At 41.5% G+C, this 27,286-nt stretch overlaps 1 protein-coding gene across 1 annotated transcript in view; it reads left to right on the plus strand.

Moving 5' to 3' along the window:
- Window positions 1-27,286, plus strand: part of NINJ1 (ninjurin 1) — a 54,426-nt gene that overhangs the window by 11,923 nt on the left and 15,217 nt on the right. The window contains exon 2 of the mRNA XM_020981271.2: window positions 25,070-25,301. Coding sequence (XP_020836930.1) covers window positions 25,070-25,301 — 232 coding nt within the window. The remainder of the gene's footprint in view (window positions 1-25,069; window positions 25,302-27,286) is intronic.

Below are 27,286 nucleotides of genomic sequence, written 5' to 3' on the forward strand. Positions count from 1 at the left end.
GGAAAATACATGGAGTTGGGCAATGGAGGGTTTTGTTTGAGGAACAGCAAGGAGGCCAGTTTCACTAAATTATTGACTATGCGGAGGAGAGTTGAGTGCTATTATTTTCCTCATTTTATTTATTATCCTCATTTACAGATGGGGAAACTGAAGTCCAGTGCCACACTTCCAGTAAGTGTCTGAGTCAGGATTCAGGCTCAGGTCTGCCTGATTTCAAGTCTAACACTCTATTCCCTGGGTCACCCTATGAAAGGGGCTGATGGGAAGAACTCGTATGTCTGCTCCGATATCTGTCAAGGCCATTGAGTCTCAGAAGCACACCATTTGCAAACAGCCACTTTTCTTCAGGCCTGGCATTTGTTTGGTTTGGGTTGAAAAGCAGTATAGTTTTGTTTCTTGGAGCAGAATTCCTGCCGCTAGGGGCTTTCTCCAAAAATACTCTCCAAAAAATGGAGGTGCCATAAACTTAAGCGCAGAGCCACCTCCCTGGCATGGACGAGCCAACATTCATCAAACTGTGGCTCTGAGACAGAGGTGGGTCTCCTACAGATGCCATTCCTGGGAAGGTCTGTTGGGAAATGTCTTCAAAAAACTTCATGAACAGTTAGAATAATATTTGCTCACTGAGGTGAAAACCTGGGTAGTTTTGCAGCAGGCCACAATAGACAGTGAGAACAGACTCTTCAAGGATGAACCGGTGTCTGAGCAAGAGAGCCGAATTCTGGTCCCAGTCGTGCCACTGGAGGGTGACTAGGTGGCTCCATACAGCACAGAAGCTGGGGCTGGAGTCAGGAAGACTCATCTTCCCGAGTTCAAATCCAGCCTCAGACACTTACTAGCTGTGTGACCCTGGGCAAATCACCTCACCTTTTTTGGCTTCGGTTTCCTCATCTGAGCGGGAGAAAGGAATGGCAAATCACTCCAGTATCTTTGCGAAGAAAACCCCAAATGGGGCCGCAAAAGAATTGGACGTGACTGAAAAACAACTGAATGACCTGTCACAGATTCATTTCTTTGGGAAAGCAAAGTAGTACAATAGGAAAAGCCCTAGATTTAGACTTATACGGTCTTGATTCTAATCCTGCCTCTACCACTTACTTCCTTTTCAGGATGTTACCAGAAGGCAGGGGCTGGGTGAAGAAGACGGTGTTTGGGGAAGATTAAGTTTGGGACCAATACGATTAGAGAGAGGGAGAGTGACCTGGAGGCCCCTCAGTGACAGCAATAAGGATCCTAGATGGTGTGGAATCAACTTTAAAGGAGGGGAGGGCATCACTAAGTGATAGCATGTTAGGGAAGAATGAAGTTGTGAGGGGAACAGAGGAGCTAACTTCATATCCTCTTGGCTCTGTGTGTGTGTAGTGGTGTAACAGAAGGAGCAGCCAGCCTTGGGAGGGAGCCAAGAGATGTAGTGCCTTACAAGAAAACTGGATTTCATTGAGCATCAGAAGATGAAAGGCATAAGAGAGGAGGAGATTTGAGAAGGAGATAACGGATTTGTAGCTGGAAGTGACCTCTGAAGCCAGCTAGTCTCAGCACCTTATTTGACAGATGAGGAAACTGAGTCCTGGAGAGGTGAAACATCTTCCTCTAGGTAACATGGATAAGTAAGAGGCAGAGCCAAGATTCAAACTCAAATTGTCTAGACTCAAAAACCAGCAGTCTTTCTGCTGTACCCCAAGCTGTCGGGGAATCTAAGAGAAGTCCCACTGAGGGGGGTAGGTCATACCCTTTAAGCGCTGTATCATCCAAATGACTTTGTCTTGATCTCTGTGAATCTGGATTGAAAGACTGGAACTGGGGGGAGGGGGCGATTCTTTTCTCTCTCCATCTCTTAGGTCTTATCATTTCACCTCTATTCAATAAACATTAGGAACTTTCTATTGCATTGAAGATAAGTAGACTCCTTTGCTTGACATTTAAAGCCTTCACTGCCTCTCTCCAGCCTATCTTTTTAGGCTGATTTCACCTTAACTCCCATCGCTCTACAGTACATTGCAGCCGACTGGCCTATTTGCTGTTCGCAGTACGTCTAGGCTTGTCTTTGCATGGGCCTTTCCCAGTTCCTGAAAGGCTCTCCCTTCTCTCCTGAGCTTCTTGGAATCCCTATACCACTTTCAGCATCAGCTGGAGCACCATCCCCTATAGGAGGCATTTTCTGAGTTCCCAGCATCCTTAGCCCCACCGTCTAGTTGTTAGCACTCACCTTCATTTCTCAACAGATTACTTTGTATGTATTCATACTTATTTGTCTGTGTACATAAGTATAGTTTCAGCCCATGTAATGTAACCTATGTGAAGGCAATAGCTCTTTCCTTTTTGACTCTATATCTCTAACACCTAGCAGTGGGCCTGACCACAACAGGTGCTTTTACATTGGATTGAATTAATTGAAACAGAGGAAGATTCCGAAGAGGGAGGAGAAGAGTGAAAGCAAAGGAGGATACTGAGTGGGGAGTGGGCTAGGGCTGAATTTTCTATGGGAGGGAGGGGAAGAGGGGTACTGGTAGTCCATGAAGTCAGAGGCTGCTTGTCCTCCCAGCTGGTCCTGGCATTCCTGGCACAGGGCCCCAGTCTAGGCTGCTCATTTGCCTGGGGATGGCACCTTAGGAAGGCATGAAGGACACAGGACCCTAGCAGTAATGGGCCAAGGTTGATCAAGGAAGCAAACTGGTCAGAGGGTGTTGGTATTTAGAGAAGGGGAGGGAGGGGGTGAATCCTCCTCTCTAAGATGTATCTGAGATGCTGTCTCAGTTATTCTGCACCAGTTCCAGCTTTGAAGAGGTTGGGCTAAATCAGGGGTTCTTGACTGGTGGTCCATGAACACTTTTTTTTTTAATTTTGAAAGCTATATTTTGATGCAATTGTTTTCCTTTGCAATCCTGGATTTTTTAATTTTATGCATTTTAAATCATTGTTCTGGAAAGGGATCCGTGGACTTCTCCAAACTGTCATAAAGGCCCATATCACAAAAACATTGAGCCCTTAGACTAATGATTTAATAAAATAGCTAAAATTTATATAGTACTTATTATGTGTCAGGCACTGTGTTAATTAATGATGATGAGATCTAACATTTATATAGCACTTATTATGTTCCAGGCACTATGTTAAGCACTCTACTACTACTACTACCGCCACCACCACCACCACCACCACCACAACCACCAATAATAATAATGATAGCTAATATTTGGCACTTTCTATGTGCCAGGTATTCTGCTACGTGCTTTATAATTATTATTTAATGTGATCTTCACGACAATTCTGGGAGGTAGGTGCCATTACTATCCCAATTTTATAGATGAGGAAACTGAGATAAACAGAGGTTAAGGGACTTGCCCAGGGTCACACAGTTAGTGAGTGTCTGAGGCTGGATTTGAACTCAGGTCCACCTGACTCCAGGCCCAGAGCACTATCCGCTATACCACCTAGCTTCCTAATTTCTAAGGTCTCTTCCACTTTGACATTCTATGCTTCTATAAGAGGCCATGAAGTAAAAGTTAGGCTTGGTAACATGGCTAAAATCATGAGACTTAATAGCTAGAAGAAATCCTTTTCACAGAGGCTGGTGACATAGTAGAAATAGCACTGGGTTTGGGAGTTAGGAGACCTGAATTGGAATCCTGTCTTGCACTACCTATGGGATTTTGGGCAAGTAATTTATTGCTTTCGGCCTCAGTTTCCTCATCTATAAAATAGGGACATTAATACCTTTCTCGTAGGGTTTTTGTGAGGAAAACACTTAGTAAACCTTAAAGGGCAATATGAATTGTGAGTTGTTCTATTGTTTGGTTAAGTACAAATTAGGTGGAAAAAGAGAGAAAACATAACTTCTTACTGGAACTGAGTCTAGGGACAACAATTATTTTTTCTATTCCTGTCCTGACCCAATTTAAAATGCAATCAATCAATAAGCATTTATTAAGCCCCTACTAGGTGCCAGGTGCCTTGCTAAGTCCTGGAGACACAGAGAAAGGCAAAAACAATTCCTGCCCTCAAGGAGCTTACATTCTGATGGAATACACTCATACTCTCTGGGTGGAATAGAAGAGGCCACAAGGACTGAGCTTGGATATGATGCCCAGAGACAGTGACTCAAGTTAGGTTTGAGCCTTCTTTCCTCTGCCCTCTTAACTGGATGTCTGGGTAAGTGGGAGAGGTGAGTCTGAGGCTAAGAGAAGCTGTACCTGGGCCATCTTGTTTGATTAACAGTCCTTCTTTGCATGCTCTCCAATTATGTTCAAAGAGGATTGGAACCTCCATTATAAAGTATATTTCCATCAGAGTTCCATGGGAGTGAATGTTTCCTTTAGTTTGTTTAGAAAGTGGCTCAAGGTAGAAAGTTCTATCTGATACCAGAAGGGTTAAAACTAGTAATAAGTGTCCCTCAAAGGCTACAGAGAGGCAACTAGGTCCAGAAAAAAAGTGAGAGAGTTTGAATAATCTCCTGGAGTTTGGGGAGAAGGAGCGCCAGGCAACATGGAGAACTGAGGATTTGAGGAGGACATGATAGATACCTTCAAGTACTTGAAAAATGGGCAGGGACACTTTGCAAATGCAGACAACTCTAGTTCTAACCAAAGGCCATGAAGAAAGTAGACTTAGACTCATCTTGCTTGGCCCAAGAGGGCATAATTAGGACTAGTGAGTGGAAGCTGTAGAGGGGACAATGTAGGCTTATAATATAATTTAATATATATATAATATAATATAATATAAGGAAAACTTCCAAACAATTAGAGCTATCCAATGAGCCAACTTGGGAGGTGATGGGGTCCTCATCCCTGAAGCTAGTAAACAGAAGCTGGATGATGTTTTTTAGACGTATTTCATTTTAAAGTATGGGTTGGACTAGATGGAAGGAAGTAAGTAAGCATTTATTAAGCACATGCTATGTGTTAGATGGGACACTTAGGTGGCACAGTGGATAGAGTGGTAGGCCTGGAGTCAGGAAGACTCATCTTCCTGTGTTCAAATCTAGCCTCAGATGTTTACCAGCTACATGACCCTGGACAAGTGACTTAACCCTTGTTTACCTCAGTTTCCTACTGTAAAAAATGAGCTGGAGAAGGAAATAACAAACCACTCCAGTATCTTTGCCAAGAAAACCCCAAATAGGGTCATGGAGAGTCAGATGTTACTGAAATAACTGAATGACAACAATAACAGATGTGTTAGATACTGTGCTAAGCACTTATAAATATTATTTCACTTAATCCTCACAGCAACCCTGAGATGTAGGTCCTATTATTTCCCCATTTTATAGTTGAAGAAACTGAGGCAAACAGAATTGCCCAACGTCACATAGCTAGTGTCTGAGGTCAGATAGGAAACCAGGTCCTCCTGAGTTCAGGTCCAGGGCTCTATCCACTGCACCACCTAGCTGTCTCAAAGATAGAAACTGAAGTCCCTTCCAACTCTGGAAATTTTGTGTTTCTTTCCATATGTTGTTATGTCATCTTTCTTTCCCAGCTGGAGCGAGTGTTTAATTCACTGGCTCTCTTTGTACCAGGCTGGGCAAAATTTCTGAACACATAAAACAACTGTGGGCCTGTTTGGTTAGAGTTGCCTGTAATTGCTAAGTGTCCCTGCCCATTAGTCTTTAGAAAAGTTGAAGCTACTATTCAGTTGTGGGATTTAGCTGTGTGCCCAAGGTGGCTGAAATGAGAAGGAACATTTCCAAAGATAATAATGTTGTCCTTGGCCTTCCTGGCACCAGCTTCTCTTCACCAGCCCATTCTTTATGCTGCTGCTGGGCTAATAGTCCTTACATGCCGTCTTCCTCGTGTCAGCCCCTTGGTTCCATGCCCCTCAATGGCTCCCTGTTTCCCACATTATCAAATATAGATTACTCTATTCATTTTCTTTTCTTTTTCTTTTTTTTTTAGATGCAATTGGGGTTAAGTGATTTGCCCAGGGTCACACAGCTAGTAAGTGTCTGAGGCCTGATTTGAACTCAGGTTGTCTGAACTCCAGAGCTGGTTTTCTATCCACTGTGCCACCTAGCTGCCCTGTATTCATTTTCAAGGCCTACCACCTTCCACACCCCTGCCCCGTCCATCCAAGCTTATTTCTCAACATTTCATACTATTATCTGTACACTTCAAGCTGAGATCAATTTTTTTTTCATGAATAGGCCTTGATCCACCAATACCTTGGGGTGAATGGTGGTCAGGGTGTTTCGTCTTTCAGGGTTATTTGTGTTCCAAGGTTTATTTGGGGAGAAAGTGCCATGGAGTAGAAAGAACACTGGCTCTAATGTCCAGGACCTGAGTTTAAATCCTGCTCTGCCATTATTAGCAATGCGACTGTGGGCATATCCTTCCCCTAGCCATCTAGGTATCACAGTGGATAGAGCTCTGGGCCTAGAGTCAGGAACACTTCAGTTCAAATATAGCCTCAGACACTTCCTAGGCAAGCTACTTAACCTTTATCTGCCTCAGTTTCCTCAAAGGATAAAAATACCACCTACCTCACAAGGTTGTTGTGAGGATTAAATGAGATAATAATTGTAAAGTCATTAGCACAGTGCCTGGCACAGAGCAGGTGCTTAAATGCTTATTTCTTCCTTCCTCCTTCCTCCTTTCCTCCCTCCTTCTTTCTCTCTCTCTCTCTCTCTCTCTCTCTCTCTCTCTCTCTCTCTCTCTCTCTCTCTCTCTCTCTCTCTCTCTCTCTCTCTCTCTCTCTCTCTCTCTCTCTCCCTTCCTTCCTTCTTTCCTTCTTTCCTTCCTTCCTTCTCTCCCTCTCTGATCCTCGTTTTCCTCACCTATAAGATGAAGGTAATAATACATAGTCATATACCATATAGATTTATAAGAAAAGTATAAAGCATAAATCTCTATATCAAAATATGCACAATTATTTATTTAACTGAGGAATGAAAACTTTGTGCCATGTGAAATAGGTTTCTGAAAAGGAAGGTTTGTGGGTTAGGGAAATCTTTCTAGAACCTCTGAAGTATTTTTAAAGGTAACTTTTATGATCAAGTTTATTATAAACTTAATGATCATCAATAAATGAAGTCAAATTCACAAGCAAAAAAGGAATAAAATGATACATTGGACTTTAAACACCAAACTATAGTTTGGTAAAATTGAAAAAGAATGTAAACTTAAAAAAATATTATCTTAGTTATTTCTCTATTCCTTCCTAAACTTTTCATTTGCAAACTTATCCAATTTTGCTCCTGCAGTTTATTTAATTTTTTTGTAACTGTTGCTAGTAAAGTTATAGGATTTATAGCTGGGTGGCATCTGAAATAGAATTTAATCCAACTTCCTCATTTTATGGAGAAGAGAAAGGAATCTCCAAGAGGCAACATGACTTACTCGATAGTGAGCAGAGCTAGAATTTGAATGCAGTTCCTAGTCTAGATGCATGTTATTCTAATTCTCCTTTCTTCTCTTGCCATCATTTGGTATGTCTTTCATAGTTCTTTGTATTTTTCATAATTGCTTTTTTATGGCTCAGTAATACTTCATTACCTTGTCATAAAACTATTTACATGGGGATTTAATGCTACCACAATTGATTCTGCTATTCCTCATTCACTAGTCATATATAGCCATTCTCAAGTCCCCCATTCCCAGTTCCTAGTCTTCTCATCTTTCTCTAATTATCTTGGATTTACTGATTTGTTTACTTGGAGTATCCCTCCTAGTAAAAACCCCACTTCTTTAGAGCAGAGGCTGCTTTGTTACTCTCTTTGTATCTTTAGAAACTAGCACAATGCCTCAGTGCTTACAAATGCTCATTGAATTGAATTTTCAATTGTCATGACAAATAAAGTCACTATGGATATTTTGTATTTTTACTATTTTTGTGGTTTTCCACAGTGGGAGAGTAATAGCATTCTTAGACTATATTAGCTATGGGATCACTGAGTCAAAGAGTATTAATAATTTTATAGGTTTTTATTATTTAGCATCACATTTTCCCCTTCTAAAGAGTAGGGCAGCTAGGTGGCCTAGTGGATAGAGCACTGAGCCTGGAATCAGGAAGTTTAAACTTCATGATTATAAATCTGGCCTCAGATACTTACTATGTGACCCTGGGCAAGTCACTTAACCCTGTTTGCCTCAGTTTCCTCACTTGTAAAATGAGCTGGAGAAGGAAATGGAAAACCACTTCAGTGTCTTTGCCAAGAAAACCCCAAATGGGGCCACAAAGAGTCAGACGTTACTGAAACAACAACACCAGTTCACAGCTTCATCCACAGCTTAATGCCTTGGTATTTTCTTGCAGCCTCACCAATACTAAATTTTATCATTTTAAGACCGTCTTTGCCAAGTTGATGGGATTTAGATGGCATTTTGCATTGTTTTAATGTGCATTTTTTTTCCTGATTACTAATGGTGTAGGCAATTTTTCAATTGATTTTTTTCAGTTAATGAAGATCTGACTTCTCTCCCACCTTTCCCCCATTGAAAAAGAAAGAAAAATAAAAGCCTTGTAACAAATATGCATAGACAGGGCAAAAACTGTTCAAAAGATTATTAATACTTTATATTCCTTAAAAAATTGCCTGGTCATATCCTTTGACCATTTATCCTTTGGAGGAAAGTGTATTACTTATAAAGGGCCCCTGAAATCTCATAATTTAGCTTATTCCTCTCGGCTGCATCTTGGGACTCTTAAGGGGGTTACGTTTTCTGCCATTATCCCATGTATTAGTCTAAATATTTTAAAATAGTATTTTTTCCCAATTGCATGTAAATACAATTTTTTAGCATTCATTTTATAAGATTTTGAGTTCCAAATTTTTCTCCCTCTCATGCCCTCTTCCTAAAATGGTAAGCAATTTCATATAGGTTATATATGTGTAATCGTATAAAACTTATTTCCATATTAGTCACAGGTGTGAAAGAAGAAACAGACCAAAAGGAAAAAAAACACAAAAGAAATAAAGTAAGCAAAAAAAGTATGCTCCTATCAACACTCGGAGTCCATCAGTTCTTTATCTGGACGTGGATACTACTTTCCTTTGTGAGTCTTTGGTACTTGTGTTGCTGAGAAGAGTGAAGTTATTCACAGTTGATCATCACACAATGTTGCTGTTACTGTGACAATGTTTTCCTGGTTCTGCTCTTTTCACTTTGTATCAGTTCATACAAAACTTTTAGGTTTTTCTGAAATCCACCTGCTCATCATTTCTTATTGAACAATAATATTCCATTACTTCATGTACCACAGCTTGTTCAGTCATTCCTCAATTAATGGGCATCCTCTCAATTTCCATAGTCTTAAGTATTAAAGTCCCAGGTGCCGCCCTCCTTCTCTCCTGAACCCCAGAGGGCAGCCTGGCACAGGAAAATTTGGGTTCAATTGACAGAAGTGGTTTCATTCAGTTGAAACATTGTAGAAGTGTTAGGAGCCTTGGAGCATATGAAATCCAACCCCTTTGGTAAAGGGCTAGCTTTGTGTTGCCTCCTTGACCTCAAAGAGCTTGCATTCTACTGTGGGGGTAGGAAGAGAGAGAGATATAACATGTACATGAATAATGAAATATGAAGTGATTTGAGGACAGAAAATGAACAAATGAATAAAATATTTATTAAGCACCTACTATGGGCAAAGCATGGTGCTAAGTCCTGAGGGTACAAGTAGTATCCAGACTGTCCCTGGTGTATGGGAGCTTCTTTTCTGGTGGGAGAGACAACACACACAGAGGGTTTCAGCTTCGAGTCAGATGGCAAGATCTGGTGGTCATTAGGGCACAGTGGTAAAGCAGATGGTCATGCTTTTTTTAATGTCATTTCCACTGATAAAATCATTTCTGCTTCTGATGTGGAACTATTTGACAAGGCCAAGGACAGGTGGCAAGAACCTTTTTGAGTGGCTGTGGCCATAGAAGCTATAGGAGCAGTTGCCAGGCTGCATCTCCACAGCACATTGCTTCCCAGGCTGAGGGCTGAGGGCACTGTACTGGAAGCATTGATGTTCCCAAGGCTCTTGGGTTCAGGGTTATCCTGAACATCAGGGTCTGACGGGAGGTGGTGATCAAGGTGGTTGTGGTGATATGACTTGCTTGGCACATTCTGCCCATCTTTCTTCCTCTATTGTGGCCCATTGACCCACTGAGTCTGGCTTATCTGCCCCATGTGTAGCAGTTGATTGGCAACTGGTGGGGATGACTGGCCCCTTGTTCACAGGAATTTCCATCCTGGTGCTGGCTATGAGGACTGAGCTAGGAGTGGGGTCAAAGATTGGGAAGTGTCACCATGCCCAGGGCTCTTGTGCCCATCATTAACAACTGGAGAAGAGATTTCATGGAGGAAGTATGGTAGCATCTGTGCTGAGCCTTTAAGGAAGAAAAAGATTGTGAGAAGCAAAGTTGAAAGAAGGATGCATTCCAGGTATGTGGGAGAGCCTGAATAAAGGGATGAAGAATGGAATAGAATGTCAGGTTATAATTTGGCTAGAATACTCTGTGTGTGTGTGTGTGTGTGTGTGTGTGTGTGTGTGTGTGTGCACGCGCGCGCGCACGTGCATGCGTGTGCATGTGTGTGTGTGCATGATGTGAAATAAGGCTCAAAGGTGGCATAGAGCCAGATTGTGGAGTGCCTTGAATACAGACTAAGTTCAGTTGTTTCAGCTGTGTCTGACTCTTCATGATCCATTTGTGGGTTTTTTTTTGTCAAAGATACTAGAGTGGTTTGTCATTTCCTTCTCCAGCTCATTCCAGAGGAAACTGAAGCAAACAAGGTTAAATGACGTGTTCAGGGTCACACAGCTAGTAAGTGTCTGAGGCCAGGTTTGAACTCAGGAAGATGAGTCTTCCTGACTCCAGGTTTAGCACTGTATGCACTGAGCCAACTAACTGTTTGTTACTTATCCTAAAGATAACAGGAAGCCACTGAAGATTTTTGAGCAGGGGAGTGACCTAGAATCATGGCTTGTTGGGTCTTAGATTTCAAGCTAAAAGTGACCTTGCAGGTCACTTCTTTCATCCCTATCTGGCTTTTTATAGATGGCACTGAATCCCAGATAAATGAAGCGATTTGTCCAAGGTCACATAGATAGTAAGTAGAAGAACTGAGATTTGAATCCATGTCCTCTAACTTCCAGTCAAGTGCTCTTTCTATTGCATCATGCCACCTGCAGTCAGGAAGATTATTTTGGCAGCTGTGTGGAAGATTGATTGGAGAGGGAAGACACCAGTTGCAGGGAGACCAATTAAGAAACTATTACAGTAGTCCAGGTGAAAGGTGATGAAGACTTGTACCAGAGCCAGGTGAACTAAGAGAAGTTAGATGGGTTTGAGAGACTATGGAGGCAGAATGGTTATCACTTGTCAACTGATTGGAAGAGGAGCTTGAGAAAAAGCAAGCCAGGGGCAGGTAGCTGGTGCAGTGGATAGAGCACTGGCCCTGGAGTCGGGAGGACCTGAATTCAAATTTGGCTTCGGACAGTTACTAGTCATGTGACCCCAAATACCTCAAGGAAAGAAAAAGAAAAAACAAATATATTGTAAGGCAGATAAAAAGGTAAACAGAGCACTGGGAGAGAAGAGAAGGGACTCGTGGGCACTTGCAGCATCTTTAGAGGCAGAGGTCGGGTTCCTATTTATGCCTAGTTTCCCCTATAGTTTTCCCTTTTCTCGATACAGGGCTGTCAGTACTATTCTTGGCCTTATTAAGTATGATTAAGATTCTTTGTTCTCTGACAAATGAACAGAGGAAAGAGGGGAAGAGACATTTCCCTGAGATACGAGAGTTGGGACAAAGCTCAAAGAATGGCTGAGGGGATCAAAGGGAGTTTATGTGTATGTATATATATAGGAGAACTTGACCGAGATAAGATGAAATGTGTTACGCGTCATGAAAGAAAGAACATAGGAGGACACAGCATTCATTCAATGAAAATTTATGAAATACCTACCATGTGCAACTAATGGTTCCAGCCATTATGAGGTGGGTACAAAGTTAAATGACAAGGTCTCTGCCTTCAGGAAGGTTATAATCCAGGAAAGTGAGACGAGGTCTGTTTGTAGATAAATATCATACCAATAACAGTGTGACAAATACATAAGGAGAGATAGCCTGGCCTACTGAATAGAGTCTGGGCTTTAGAGTCAAGAAGATTCCTGCCTCTGACATACTGGCTGCATGAAAATGGGCAAATCATTTAACCTTGCAATATCTTATGTATATACCATATGAATAAAAAGTATTATGGATCATGTGTGGAACAACCCTCCTGAAAGGGAAAGAAAAGAGATGCTAGGAATGAGATGTTGGGTTACCATATCCCAACATGGCAGAACGAATGTTTCTGTATAAATGAGGCAATTATGTGGTGCATTGAATAGTTTAGAGTCAGGAAGACCTGAGTTTAAATTCAGCCTCAGACACTTATTACCTGTGTGACCCTGGGTACATCACAACCTCTGTCTGCCTCAGTTTCCTAAAGTGTAAAATAAGGATAATAATAATACCTACCTCCCATAGTTATTGTGAAGATCTAATGATATAATAATTGTAAAGCACTTGGCAGAATGCCTGGCCCGTAGTAAATGCTATATAAATGTTAGCTATTATTATTATTATTATTATTATTATTATTATTATTAGTAGTAGTAGTAGTAGTAGTAGTAGTAGTAGCAATAAGCAGATAGATAAGCAAGAAGATAATAATAGCATCCACCTCCCTAGGTTGTTGTGAAGACCAAATGAGATATTTGTAAAGTGCTTTGTAAGTCTTCAAATACTCTAGTTCTAGCTATTATAAATGGGATGGGGAATTGGTGGAAGAAGATGGGCAGATAGTCCTAGGAGCTTCTGCGGGTGAAACCTGCTTTTAAAAAATATGGGATATTTGGAATTCATAGCATGTCTCTGTTTGAGGTTATTATGTCTTTGAGGTTTCTATGTCTAAATTAATGGCTAGGTAAAAAACAGATCTTGAATTTGGAAGGAATTGTATCTTGAGAAGTGAGGACATGGACATGACACAGGATTTTCTTCTAGAGTAGTTTTTTTTTTTTTGGCTAGGCAATGGGGTTAAGTGACTTGCCCAGGGTCACACAGATAGTAAGTGTTATATGTCTGAGGCCGGATTCAAACTCAGGTCCTCCTGCCTCCAGGGCTGGTGCTCTGTCCACTGCTCCACCTAGCTGCCTCCTTTTTCTTTCTTTTTCTTTTTTAAAAATGTTTATTTATTTATTTATTTAAAGTAGTTTTTTCCCAAGTCTATTTTGGGCCAACAACATGTCTACAGACTTTGCCCTGGACTATGAAAATTGTGTATATATATAATAAGAGACAGTGCAGCCTAGTGGAATATGTGTGGAATTAAAGCCTGAGCACCTGGGTTTTAGTCTCACCTTTAAAACTTCCTAGCTCTGTGGATGTGGTTTTTCATTTCCATGGAGAAATTAGTTGAGAATGAGTCCTATTCTTAATGACCATAGTGAATGAGGGTGATATTTACCTTATTTATCAAGTCATGGTTGTTTTGTTTTTTGATATATTGGTTGGTTTTAATGACTTATTTTTATTCCCTTAAAAAAAGGGACTTTGTCAAAAAATAGCAAGCTTGAGTATGGGAGAGAATGGATGTATTTGGAAACAAAATTATGGAAAATAAAAAAAATGACAATAGAAGTAAGATTAAAAAAACCAACAACCCTGAATTGTCTTAAAATAGGGGTGAAGAAAGGCTTTAGCACTTGAAAGTCAGATTTTATTGGTCTATTGAATATCTATTCATTACTAAACATGAAGTAGTAAGGTAGCACATTATCTCCATGTTGAAAAGTGTTTAATGAAAACCTGTAAATAAATTTGAAATTTTGTTTAGGCCAAAATCAGATTCTTTAGTTTATAGGTTTTCAGAAGGAGAAATCATTGATAGTAAAAGTTTGGCAGATGGGAGAAAATTTGCCACAGGCTTTAGAAACTTGGCAAAGACAGTCTTAAAACAATACAATTTAGTGTTGATGGGGCTATGGGGAGGAAGGTGCTGTATTATTATACTGGAGACCTCCTGCCAGAAAAGCAGTTAGGAAAGGCTATTTCAGGACAGTGGGAAGAGTGCCCATGATGGGTGAGAGGAGGTGCATGTCCAGGGCTGGAGGAAAAAGGGAGGATGCTAAGAAGGTATTAAAAAGAGAAGAAGGATTTGAGTTTGGAGAGATAAAGACTTTGAAAGAGAATACTTCAGGGCAGCTGGATGGTGCAATGGATAGAGCATCAGCCAGGGAGTCAGGAGGACCTGAGTTCAAATGTGACCCCAGACGCTTAAACAAGTCACAACCCCAATAGCCTCAAAAAAAAAAAAGACACTTGAAAGGGGACTGATTCGTTGGGGAGCAAGAGGGGTCCTTTCCATGATCACTGAAGGAATATCCACTGAAGGAATCAGTAAGAAACCATCCCAAAAGTAGCCCTCAGAGTCTATTCTATCTTTATATTGGTACCATTCAACCTGTGAATAGTCTTGGCAACATGACTTAAGATGGTTTATTCAGAGGGTAGTGTAGAGACCAGCCTAAATCTGTAAAAGTTGTGTGTTAGAGAAGAGAAGAGTAGGACCTTGCAATGATAGACTAGGTCCAGAGTAGAGAGAATGATGGCAGATGGAAAGCACCTAGTGAAATTACTGTTTACTCAAATGATGTTCTGACCTTTTTGGTCAGAGAAAATCTGAAATCCATCTGCAGTAACAGTTCCAGGTTGATTGGTCATGGGGAACTTCTGCTTTTCCCCATAAGTGTTTAATAATACAGGTGAGAGAGGCAGCTAAGTGGTACAGTGGATAGGGTGCTTGCCCTGGAATCAGGAGGACCTGAGTTCAAATATGCCTTTGGATACTTGACGCTTACTAGCTGTGTGACCCTGGAAAGGGTAGGTTTTTTTAAAAAAATAATTAGGAGACACAACCTGGTAAACTTGAAAGAGCACTCAGAAGACCTGGTTCAAGGCCAGTCTTTCCCTCTTACTAGCTGTTTGATGTTACAAGCCTTCTTATCTATAACTGTGGGGGTGGATTTAGATGATCTCTAAAGTCCCTTCTGGTGCTAATATCCTATGGAATTCTCCAACTCATGCCTCAATGAGAAAAAAAAATAAGAACTGAATTGTAAAGCAAATAATTACCAAATTTCATAAAAACAAGAAACATGACTGGCTAAATGCATTGGGGCCCTTCGAGACATATGTGTAGGTGTTTTGTTGGAATTATGTACTATACTTGTTGAGACATTAATAGTCATGGAAACTGCTTGATTTTCATGAAGTCTATGCATTCAGTGGCTGTAAAGTAAAATATTTTTCTTTACAGTGCCAAGCTCAGAGCACTGTCTATACTACATATTAAGTGAGTGAACGTAAACATTTGCATTGCTAAACTAGTGGAAAGAACGGGAATAGAAAGCAGGTTTATAGCCACTCAGTCCAATCTTTCATTATATCACACAGTCTTTTAGTTAAGATTGGCATTGATGTTTGGAAAAATGGGACCTAACCAGGGGTGTGCCAGTAAATATTTAACAACCAGCTCTCCTTGGGGGAGGGAAAAGAAACACAACATATATGCTAGCTACACTTTCAAGTTTAATCTGCATTAATGCTTTCTCTATCATTTTATTAAGTTTAACTAATCAACAAAACTCTAAATCAAACCCTGATTTGTAACTATTTGCCAATTCCTGAGGTGCAAATGCTCACGTTGAAAATTTAACAATCAGCTCTTGGTAGAAGTCAGATCTGGCTCCAGTACACCCTTTGCACCAAGCTCACCCAGGTAACTCTTTAGGGAGTAGACTTTGAATGACTAACAGAAGAACCACAGATCCTAGCCTATGACTTCACTGCTTTTTTTCCTCTAGGAAAGCTTCAGAAATCCTGAAAGCCCTAATATAAAGCCCCTTGCCATCCCATAGTATAGATGGTGCTGTAGGCTAGCTCATGTCCCTTATAACGATAACAACAGCTCACCTTTCTATGGTGCTTTAAACTTTACAAAAGGATTTCCTCACAAAATCCCTGCAAGATCAGCAGCATGAGTAGCATTATTTGTATTTGACTAATGAAACAGCGGAGGAGAAAGAAATAACTCACATTTATAGAGTCCTGAGGTTTCTCATGTGAGGATAAATCTAGAGGTGGAAGGGCCCTCAGAAGCATCTAATCCAATCCCCTCATTCTACAGATGAAAAAACTGAGGCCCAGAGAATTTAAGGAACTTGCCTAACATCACACAAAGTGATATCAGAGGCAAGATTTGAACCCTTCTGACTCTAGAGGCGATGCTGTTTGCCTGTGCCCCAAAGTACATTTAAAACAGCACTGGGAGGCAGATAGCATCTGTCTCATTGCATCTGTTTTGCACCTGAGAAAATGGAGAATCAAAGAGGTTGGCCAGGGTCATCCAGCTGGGTATTGGCACTGGTATTCACATTTGGGTCCAGTGTCCTTTCCATCACACCAGTGCTTTTGGAGGTGACTTACTCTGCTGAAACTGAGAGCCTCCAACTCACTTGGCCCCAGGCCTAGGCCACATCCCATTCGGAGGGCATCTTGGTTACAATGACAAGTGCTCCAAGGCGTTGGTCTGTTGGAAGCAGCTGTCTTGGCAGGACACCACTCACATCATGTCATTGCCAATGACATAAGTAAGTTAGTCAACAACCATTTCTTTGCTTACCTCATCCCTGGATTCTGGGACAGGGGTGTCATCAGAGGCAAAGAGGGAACACATTTATTAAGCACCTACTATGTGCTAGGCACTGTTCTAATTGCTTTATAGATATTTTCTCATTTGATCCTCCTAACAACCCTGGGCATTGGTGCTCTTATCTCTGTTTTTGTAGTTGAGGAAACTAAGGCAGACAAAGGTTAAGTAAGTTGCCCAAGGTTATACAGCTTGTAAATATCTAAGCCCAAATTTGAACTGAAATCCTCCTGACTCCAGGCCTAGCACTCTGTCTCACTTAAACCCTAAGAAGGGGCCCCTGGGCAAAGTCTAGGTGCCAGAGAGTTCTCTGGGCATGGGTAGAGTGATGTGGCCTGAGAGGGTTGATAATTGCTGCCAGAGTTTAAGCCTATCACAGAATGAGTGAGAGACACAGTGGGCTTTAAGCATGAGCAGGGACCTCATCAGGGAATTCAGCAGACTCTCAAGTAGACTTTGCAGACTGTTTGCATTGCTCTGGAAAAACATTTCCTGCCTTGCTCAGGCCTTTGCCCAGGGGCTCCTTCCTGTTTCTTCCCTTCACAGCAAGAACCAAGTGAAAGCTGCTCTAGCATGAACCTGGAGTCCTTTGGGACTTCTGCCCAGACCTAAAGACACTCCAAAGTTTTTTTTAAAGTCTAGCTCAGTTTTTGGGAGTTACACAAATTCTTAATTTTCTATTCTATTTTGCTGCCCAAGGGAAAGAGTTCTCTAGCCCCATTGCCTTCCACATTTGTTGTTGTTTAATAATTTTCAGTCATGCCCGACTCTTCACAACCCTATTTGGCGTTTTCTTGACAGAGATGTTGCATCAGTTTGCCATTTCTTTCTCCAGCTTGTTTTAAAACTGAGGGGAACAGGGTTAAGTGACTTGCCCAGGATCACATAGCTACTACGCGTCTGAGGCTGAATTTGAACTTAGATGTTTCTAACTTGACTGCAGGCCCAGTGCTCTATCCACTGCACCACCTAGCCGCTCCTCTATACATACGCAAGGTGCATAAAATCCTAGAGGTGCAAGGTCTAGGCATTTTCTCTGGCTATTTCCCCATGCCTGGAACATTCTTCTTCTTCCTCTCTGTCTGTTAATCTCTCTGGCTTCCTTTAAGTCTCAACTAAAATCCTACCTTGTGCAGGAAGCCTTCCCTAACCCCTCTTGATTCTAGTGCCTTTCCTCTTTAATTATTTCCCACTTATTCTGTATATAGCTTGCTTTGTATATGTTTGTTTGCATGTTGTCTTCCATTTTAGATTGTAAGTTCCTTAAGGGCAGGAACTGTTCTTGTTTGTATCCTCAGTGATTAGCACAGTGCCTAGCACATGCTAAGTGCTTAATAAATGCTTATTGAATTGATTTGAATTGAATTAGTTGAGTCCTCCACCTAATAAGGAAATACCTTCTATAGCATCCCTGACAAGTGTTCATCTAGCCTTTGTTTGAATACTTCCCCTGACAAGGAACTCACTCTCCAACAAAACAGCCCATTCCGTGTTTTAAATAGCTCTAAATTCCCCCTTTCAATTCACTGAATACTTATAGAGCACCTGTTACATGCTAGACCCTGTGCTAGGCTCTGGGATTGTAGACAAAAGTGTTCAGCCCTGTCCTCAATGAGCTCACGTTTTACTGGAGGGAACATGTATGCGGATAAGTAGTACAAAGTAAATACAAAAGAAATTTCCAACAATAAGATAACCACAGGGGGCAGCTAGGTGGCCACAGTGGATAGAGTACCGGCCCTGAAGTCAGGAGGACCTGAGTTCAAATCTGACCTCAGGCCAACATTTGACACATACTAGCTGTGTGACCCTGGGCAAGTCATTTAACCCCAATTGCCTAAAAAAAAAATGACGATAGTAAGTATTCGTAGAAGAGGTTTGCAAAGCGCCTTACAAATATTATCTTGGTTTATCCTCACAATCCTGGGAGGTAGGTGCTATTATTATTCCCATTTTATAGATGAGGAAACTGAGGCAGATAGAAGTTAGTGACTTGCTCAGGGTCACACAATATACTGTTCTTTTAAAAAATAAAACAGAATAAGATACAACCAACTCTTGATTGATTGTATAATTGGATAAAAAGAATAGGGGCCCTTAGTCACTTTCAAGAAGTTGTCTTTGACTGCTCTAGTTCATATTGCATTTATTAATGTCCAGCTACTAAATGTTTATTGAATTGATTTGAATTGAATTAGTTGAGTCCTCAGATCACAGATCTGACTATTCTCAGGAGGAGTGACCTGTGTCTCTTACTGATGATCTTTCCAAAACTGCGTGAAAGGAGTTCAGATGTTTTCTCAACACATCATAACCTAGCTCCCTCCACAGGGCCTTGAGGACCACCTCCAATCATTCCATGAAGCATCAAGACACGTTTTGTAAATCAAGCTCATGCAAAACATTATAGTAATATGCAGCATTTATTAAGTGCCTAGTGAAGACAAAGTTTAGCTTAAGACAGATTCCTGTTCTCAAGAAGCTTATAGCCTAATGGGTGATGAAAAACCAGCTAAAATGATTGTCATACTACGTGATAAGTACATGAAAAAGTTATAAAACAGAATGTTTTGAGAGGTTTGAGGGAGAAGATCATCTGTAGGGTGTGAAGAGCACCCAACCATCATCATGGGTCACATCGACATTTGTTTTGGCAAATACACAAAGACACAGAGCAATGCGGTGTTCAGTAATAGGAAGAGCGGCGAGCTGGGCATTGAGAAATGTGGGCTCTAAGTCTGACTGCTACTGCTTTGCTGTAAGGTCTTGGACAAGTCCCTTCCCCTCTGCGGGTCTCAGTTACTACATTTATGAACTCAGGAAGTCCCTTCTAGCTCCATTGGGTTGTGTGGTGCTCCTCCAAGCATGTGTTTTCTCTCTCTCTCCCTCCCCCTCCCTTCCTCCCTTCCTCCCTTCCTCTTCCTCTCCCCCTCCTCTCTCCCTTCCCTCCCTCTCCTCCTTCTTCTCTCTCCCCCCTCCTCCCTTTCCCCCCATATCTCTCTCTCTGTCTCTCTCTCCCTTCCCCTCCCCCTCCCTTCCTCCCTCTCTTCCTCTTCCTCTCTCTCCTCCTCTCTCCTCCCCCTCCCTCTCCTCCTCTTTCTCTCCTTCCCTCCCTATCCTTCCTCTTCTCTCTCCCCCCTCCTCCCTTTCTCCCTATCTCTCTCTGTCTCTGTTTCTCTGTCTGTCTGTCTCTCTGTCCCCCCCACCCCCCACCCCAGATTTCAGCAGGTTGGCCAAGGAAAGAAAGTGCTGGACTTTCTCCTAAGGAGATAATCACATAGATAATGAAGAGTTGGTTGTAGATTTGTTGCTTTAGCCATTCCTGCCTGTGATGCCCGGCCAGAGGCCACAGAGGGATGTGCCATGGTTGCTGACACATTGTTTTTTCTTCCCTTTGATCTTTAGAAAACAGTCATCTTTGGTAAAATCACTGCAGTCTAAGGCTTGCTTACCAGCCTCAACATCTCTGCATTCTCTCAGGGAATATATCCATGCCACATTCAAGTGTAAACAAAACAGGAAACCATAAGGAGGCGTTCAAGAATTTGAAACACATTTATTAAGTGCTTACAGTGTGCTGGGCTCTGGGATTACAAATCCAAAAATGAAAAAATGAAACCAAAAACCAATCCTTGCCCTAAAAGGGCAGCCATTGTCTCAGGGGAGACAGGGAAGGAAATACAGGATAACTTGAGGGGGAAGGAGTGTTAACGTCCAACAGTGTCATGGGTTCCATGGAGAAGAAAATGCTCAGGAAATTATAAAGCCTTATTCAAAATATGGTGTTAGAATAGTAGATTGTATATAGACCGTAACTTCAATAATATGAATGGAAACCACAATGACAAAAACTCCTAAAAACTTCACACTGTGTTATAATATTCAAGCTTGGCCCCAAAAAGGAGCAGAGGAAATAGACCTCTTTCTTTTCTTTATAGAGGTGGGGGACCAAGGGTGTGGACATTACACACACTGTCACATATAGTTTGTGTCTTGGTTAGTTTTGCTGAAATGGTATTATGTTTTTCTTTCTGACAAGGGATGGCTCTCTGGGGGAGGGGAGAGGGCTAATGTAAAAATAAAATATATTACCAATAATAGATATAATAATGACTAGCATTTATATAGTGCTTTGATGGTTTACAAAGTGCTTTATACATATTATCTCATTAATCCCCACAACAGTCCTGTGAAGTAGGTCCTATTATTATCTCTGTTGTACAGATGAGGAAACTGAGGCTGGGAGAGGTTAAATGATTTGCATCTGAGGTAGGATTTGAATTGAGGTCTCCCCCCCCCCCATATGCTCTCTTTCTCTCTCTCTCTCTTTCTCTTTCTGCCAGTTGGGATTAAGTGACTTGCCCAGGGTCATACAGCTAGTAAGTGTTATGTGTCTGAGGCTGGATTTGAACTCATGTCCTCCTGACTCCAGGGCTGGTGCTCTATCTACTACACCACCTAGGTGCCTCAGGACGTTGTCTCTTTCTCTTTCTACACTTTAGCTCCTACTTGGTCTAGGGGTTCATTAGAATCCAGAAACTTCTCATTTTCTATGTAGGAGGTTTGGTTTAGGAATTCTTCAATTAGATGTCTCCCCTTCCCCTTCCTCCCTCTCCCCTGCTCCCTTCCTTCCTCCCAAATCCTCACCAATTTCTTTCCCTCTCATTCCAGGTCTTCCTTTGGTCATGTGAATCTTTATGTACTTTGGGGCTGTTTGGGCTCTGCTTTGAAAGTATCTGTGTGGAAAGAGAAGTGAGTGCTGATACAGGAAACTAATCAATGACCGAGCCTGACCAGAATCATTCTATCCTTGACTTAACTAAGCAGATCTCAGTTCCTCAACTCTGATGAGAAAAACGACTTTTATAACCTGGAACCTTCCTCCCTTTCCAGTCTTTTTATAATGTAGCCCCTTCACACACTGTGATCCATTGTCACTGGCCTCCTTGCAGTTCCTTGTTCACACAACTCTTCACCTCCCAAGTCTCTCTGGCTGTCCCCCGTAATTGGAATATTCTCTCTCCTCCTTCTCCTCCTGGCTTCCCTGGCTTCCTTCAAGTCCCAGCTAAAGTCCCACCTTCTACAAGAAGTCTTTCCTAGTCCTTTTTAATCTTTGTGCTTTCCTTCTGAGTCTACTCCCAGTTTATCCTGTATAGAACTTGCGTGTTCATAAATATGTGCATGTTTTCTCCTCGTGGGATCTCAAGCTCCTTGAGAGCAGGGACTGTCTTTTGTGTTTTGTTTAGCCTTTGTGCTTAGCACAGTGCCTGGCACACAGTAGGCACTTAATAAATGCCTGTTGACTCTGATTCCTCTTTGGCTCTGACTAGCACCTTTATTAATGGATAATCCAAGCAAACCAGACCTATGGGGTCACAACCATCATCGAGATTTCAGGTACAAATGAGAAGGAAAGAAAATAACAATAATTTTTAAAACATTTCTCCCTTGGAGAAAAAGAGTTATTCATTTCAATTCAATAAGTATTTATTTAGTGCCTCATACGTGTCAAGCACTATTCTAAGTACTCAATTGAAAAGCAATAATTGAAAAGATGTTCTTAAAGGGAAATGAGTTCCGCTCATACATGATTGATTTTCTCCTAATTTATTCATCTGGCTTAAAAATTGATTAAAAATAAAAAAAATTCTGTCTCCCAACATTACTGAACTGTATAGTACTCAGATATTCCTGTTGCAAGGTCTAGTCACATGCAAAGTCTTTCTTCTGTCCCCTTGACTTTTGGAGTCCAAGGTAAGTCAAGTGGCTTTTGGAGTGACAGGGTACATTTAGTTAATTGGTTCTCTTGGAATGACTCCCCATTCCCTACAGGATAAAATCCAAACTTCTTAGCTTGGCATTCAAGGCCTACAATGATAGAGATACTTCCTAGCTTTCCAGTCTCTCATTACTGAAGTTGACTTGTGTGGGGTCACACAGTAAGTGTCAGAATCAGGAATCAAACCCAAATCCTGACTGTGAATCCAGGGCTCTCTCCACTTTACCATAATCTGATTTTACTTTTTGAAAAATGCTAATTGCACTCACTTAATTACTGCATGATTCTCTCCTGCACCTACAAGGCATACCAGCTAACCTCCCTGGTAGGACCAACCTCTGAATGTTTAGGGGATGTGGTGGGAGGCTGTCAGTCCCACTGACCAATGGAGGCTTGTCAGGTCAAAAAGATCCAAAGATCATCCAGTGTCTTTAGGTTGTGTGGCTTGATGGTTAGGCCAAGAGAGAGTCCCTTAGACTTAAGATAAATGGGAACCCACATCAGTAATAGGAAGCTCCACAGAGAGGAGCAGTAAGGTTTACAGTTTGGCAACATTGAGCATTATGCATCTTCTGGCTGCCTCAGTCTTTTGGGAAGGTTCCAATGTTATCTATACTCCTCTTTCTCCCCCCACCCCAATGAGATACGGTTTCTATTGTAGACATTTTGTGTCACTCAACCCCACTTGAGTCTCAGTTTCCTCATTTGTCAAATAAGGATAATAATAACAATGCTCAATTATTGTATGATTCTTTGATGACAGATGTGAGGAGGTAGGAGATTGTTATGAGGATCAGATGAGATAATGTATGCAAAGAGTTATGCAAATTTTGAAATATTAAATAAATATCAGTTATTTTTATCATTATATGTGCACATGTTTTATCTACCCTCCCACCCCTCCCCTGAGTATAAGCTCTTTGAACAGAGCCAATCTCTTTATTATTTTTGGATTCACCATAGTGCTAGGCACAGATCCTTGGATTTAGTAGCTGATCAACAAATTTATGTTAAGGCTGGTTGTGGTAGTGCATGCATGTAGTCCGTGACATTGGGGGAAGCTGAGGCTGGTGGACCACTTGAGCTTGAGAGTTCTGAGCTGCAGTAAATAGGTCAAAAGCTGATTGAATGTCTGCCCACGTCCAGCACCAATATGGTGAGCTCCTGGGAAGGGACCAAATACCAAATCATGTTAAGCAAATGAATGAATTCAGTGCTGATGTTTGAGGAGAAAGCCCCCATGAGAAAGCTGAGACAATGCCTCTGCAGAAGATAAGGGCATAATTTCTACCTCTTACAACATTGTTGAGGGGATAAAGCTCTGTAAGCTTTTGAGTGGAAAAGAAACATTTAAGGAATGTTGTTCTCTAAATTTTACACGCATTACAGGGTATCCTAAAGTCTTAGGGCAGTTGTAAGCTAATGAGGCACTATGACTTTTGAGACATGCTACATTATCTCATTTATCCTTATTATAATCCCTTGAGGCAGGTACTACAGGTGTTATTATCCACATTTAACAGATTAAGAAAACAAAAACCTAGAAAGCTTGTATCTACTTTAAGGTCACAAAGTGTCGAACCAGGAATCAAACCCTGTGTTCTCACCATTATGTTATACAGTTTCTTTCCCTCACTCACTTTTAAAAGGAGACTTATTGAACTTAGTTAAGAGGCATCTTGGGGCATAATGAAGCTATTCTCAGGCCATCATGCCACATAAAGAGGAGAGAATACCCCAAACATTACCCAAGGATCATAGGTCAAGAGTTAGGAGGGACCTCAGAAGTCATCTCGTACAACTCCCATATTTTTTGAGAAAGCTGAAGCCCCAGGAGCCTAATGACTTGTGCAAGGGTCATATAGATAGTTGGCATCAGAGACAGGATTTAATCTCATTCCTCCGATTCCAGTCAATGCTTTTTCTGCTGTGCTGCTTGGTCTGCTGGACTCCTGTCAATTTGCCTTGGTGGCTTCCAATTTCCTACTAAGAGAAAAAGGAGGAAATAACTAAATATTCCATTTGATAATATATTTCTGACCCTCCTGATTTTTTTTTTTGCCATGTCTATTTCAAGGAGGTGTATTTGTCCTAATTCATATTTAAGAAACAAACTGTATGGGGGTAAGCTTGCTAAAGAAAACAATTCCTGTATGCTTGTGGAATCTAAGACAGGTTCAGGCATCGTAGTGTAGAAAGGGGAAAAAGCGGTTTTCTTCAGTGTCTCAGTTTCAGCATTTATCAACCATTCAGGTCCTTTTCTCTCTCTGAGCCTCAGTGCCTTCATCTGTAAAATGATGGTGCCATGGAAAAGTCAGCGAATCTGGGATTAAATCCCAGCTCTGCCACTTATTTATCCAGGTGACTTTGGGCAAATCACCTCATTTCTCTGGGCCTCAGTTTCCTCATTAAAAGGTGAAAGTTGTCTCCAGTTCTAAAGCCATGTTCCTATGATCCTTGCACTTGCAAGCCAAGTCTTGGGTAAATCATGAGGTGGTGTATAAGTGTGAGCTATTAGCTGATGCCGCAGTGTTGTCTTTCAGCTTTTCAGTTTTCTGAAACTCTACACATGTTCTTTTCTTAACTAGTTCTTTTTCCCCTTTTCCCTTTCAGTCTGTTGCTGGCTGGGGCTGGAGAAACAGATCCATCAACATGAACCACTATGCTAACAAGAAGAGTGCAGCTGAAAGCATGCTGGACATTGCCCTGTTGATGGCCAATGCCTCGCAGCTAAAGGCTGTGGTTGAACAAGGACCCTCCTTTGCATTCTTTGTCCCACTCATCGTACTCATCTCAGTCTCCCTTGTACTCCAGGTGGGAGTGGGTGTGCTGCTGATCTTTCTGGGTATGTACTCAATTTGTTATCTATTGCAGAACATTCACAGTTTATAGGCTTAGTCCAAGGAGTAACTAAGGTAGAGTAATAGAAGCTTTGTCCCAGAGGATGGAAATTTAGAGGGCACTAACACTTTCCTTTGATAGAAACAGTTAAGTTTAGCCTCTAGTTAGCATGAAATTGGAAGCTACCAGATGGTTTCTTTCTGAAGCCCTGGTGGCTACTCCTTAGGTAAGCTCTATCTCAGCTTGGCCTGATCCGGACATGCTCCTTGTTTTCTGTCACGACTTTGCTAGCAGTGCCCTGCCAGGGTACTAACATCACTGCCAGCCTCCAACATCAACTGAATTGAGATACAAGAGGCAGTGCAGTGTGGTAGGCAGATTCCTGGATTTAAGGTTGGAGGGCCTGGTTCAAATCTTGGCTCAGTCACTTAACTAGCAGTGTGATCTTGGGGAAATCACTTAATTCCACTGACCCTCTGTTTCCTTGGCTTGTAAAACGTTTTATATATCTTATTTCATTGATTCTCACAGAAACCCCATGATGTAGATGCTATTATCAACTCCATTTGATAGCTGAGGAAACTGAAGCTAAGAAGTGAAGTGACTTTCTCAGAGTTATCCAGCTAGCACATGTCTTAGGCAGCTGACATCTTCCTGATTCCAAGTTGAACATCCTATCCAATTAGCCACATGGTGTAGTGGAAAGAGCTCAGAAATCAGAATATATGGATTTAAACTCTAGAATTGCCTCTTATTACACATGTGACCTTGGATAAGTATTTTCCCTCTTTGGGTCTCAGTTTCCTTATCTGTAAATGGGGATAATTACACTTTTGCTGCTTACCTTCTAGGGTTGTATCAAGTAAGTAAATAAGGGTATTAAAGTCCTTTGTAAAATGGAAAGTGCTATATGTACATTGGTCATGAGACATATCAATATAGCTAAGTATGGGAAGGATACGTGTTCTTCTGTGGGCAACTCACATTGCTGGGCAATATATATGATTATTAAATGAATTCCTAAATTGTTGCTCAGACACTAAGATGTTAAGTCATTTGTCCTTTATCAGAAGTGGGATTTGAACTCAGGTGTTCTCAATTCCAAGACTACCACTGCTGCTATTATATCATGTTACTTCTCATTACGTTAGTAAGTGGGACCCAAATCCAGGTCTTCTGAAGTCCAAAGCCAACATTCTTTCCCCTGCATCACATTGGAGTGTGTGGGCTAAGGGGGAAGGAGAAGCTCTCAGAGGAGGTCCAGTCTTACACACACACACACACACACACACACACACACACACACACACACACTTGCATAATCTGAGGTTTGTGGTTATGGGTCATAGCACGCCTACTACAGCGTACTAGTCATGCATGGAGCATGGAGCCTTTGCTGTGGGGACAACCTGGGCAGGTGATGAAATGCAGACAATAATCTCTCTTCCTTAGGCCAACATAAATGCCAATGATTGTAGGTCACCTGAGTGATGACACCATATTTTCAACAGCCCTAAAGCTCCTGGTGCTGACCCCTGAAGTCCCTATCTCCACATGTACTAAGGACATGGTCCTTGTCTCCAGGCCAGGAAAACAACCAAATAGTTAAACCTGGGCTCAGGGGCAGGAAAAGTCAATTTGAGCAAGGAAGGGGCATTTGGAGTGAAGCAGTAATGAAGTCAAGGTGCAGGGTGGGCTAGAGATAAGCCTAGATTCCTGAGTGGGAGCAGGGAGACCACTGGTGTTACTGTATGGGGGAGGAATTCCAGCTGCTATGATTCAAGAGGGAAGTATTGAGCCCAGGCACCTGCAGACATGTGAATCATTAACCCAATCAAATCTCTTAAGTCTTTCTTGTTTTATACACACACACACACACACACACACACACACACACACACACACATATATATGTGTATGTATATATATCTTATTTTTATTGATACACACATATATATATTATTTTTACATCTTCTTCATTTCCAAATA

The sequence above is a fragment of the Phascolarctos cinereus genome, unplaced genomic scaffold (assembly GCF_003287225.1).
Source record: "Phascolarctos cinereus isolate Bilbo 61053 unplaced genomic scaffold, phaCin_HiC Scaffold_4;HRSCAF=312, whole genome shotgun sequence".
NCBI classification, from domain to species: Eukaryota; Metazoa; Chordata; class Mammalia; order Diprotodontia; family Phascolarctidae; genus Phascolarctos; species Phascolarctos cinereus.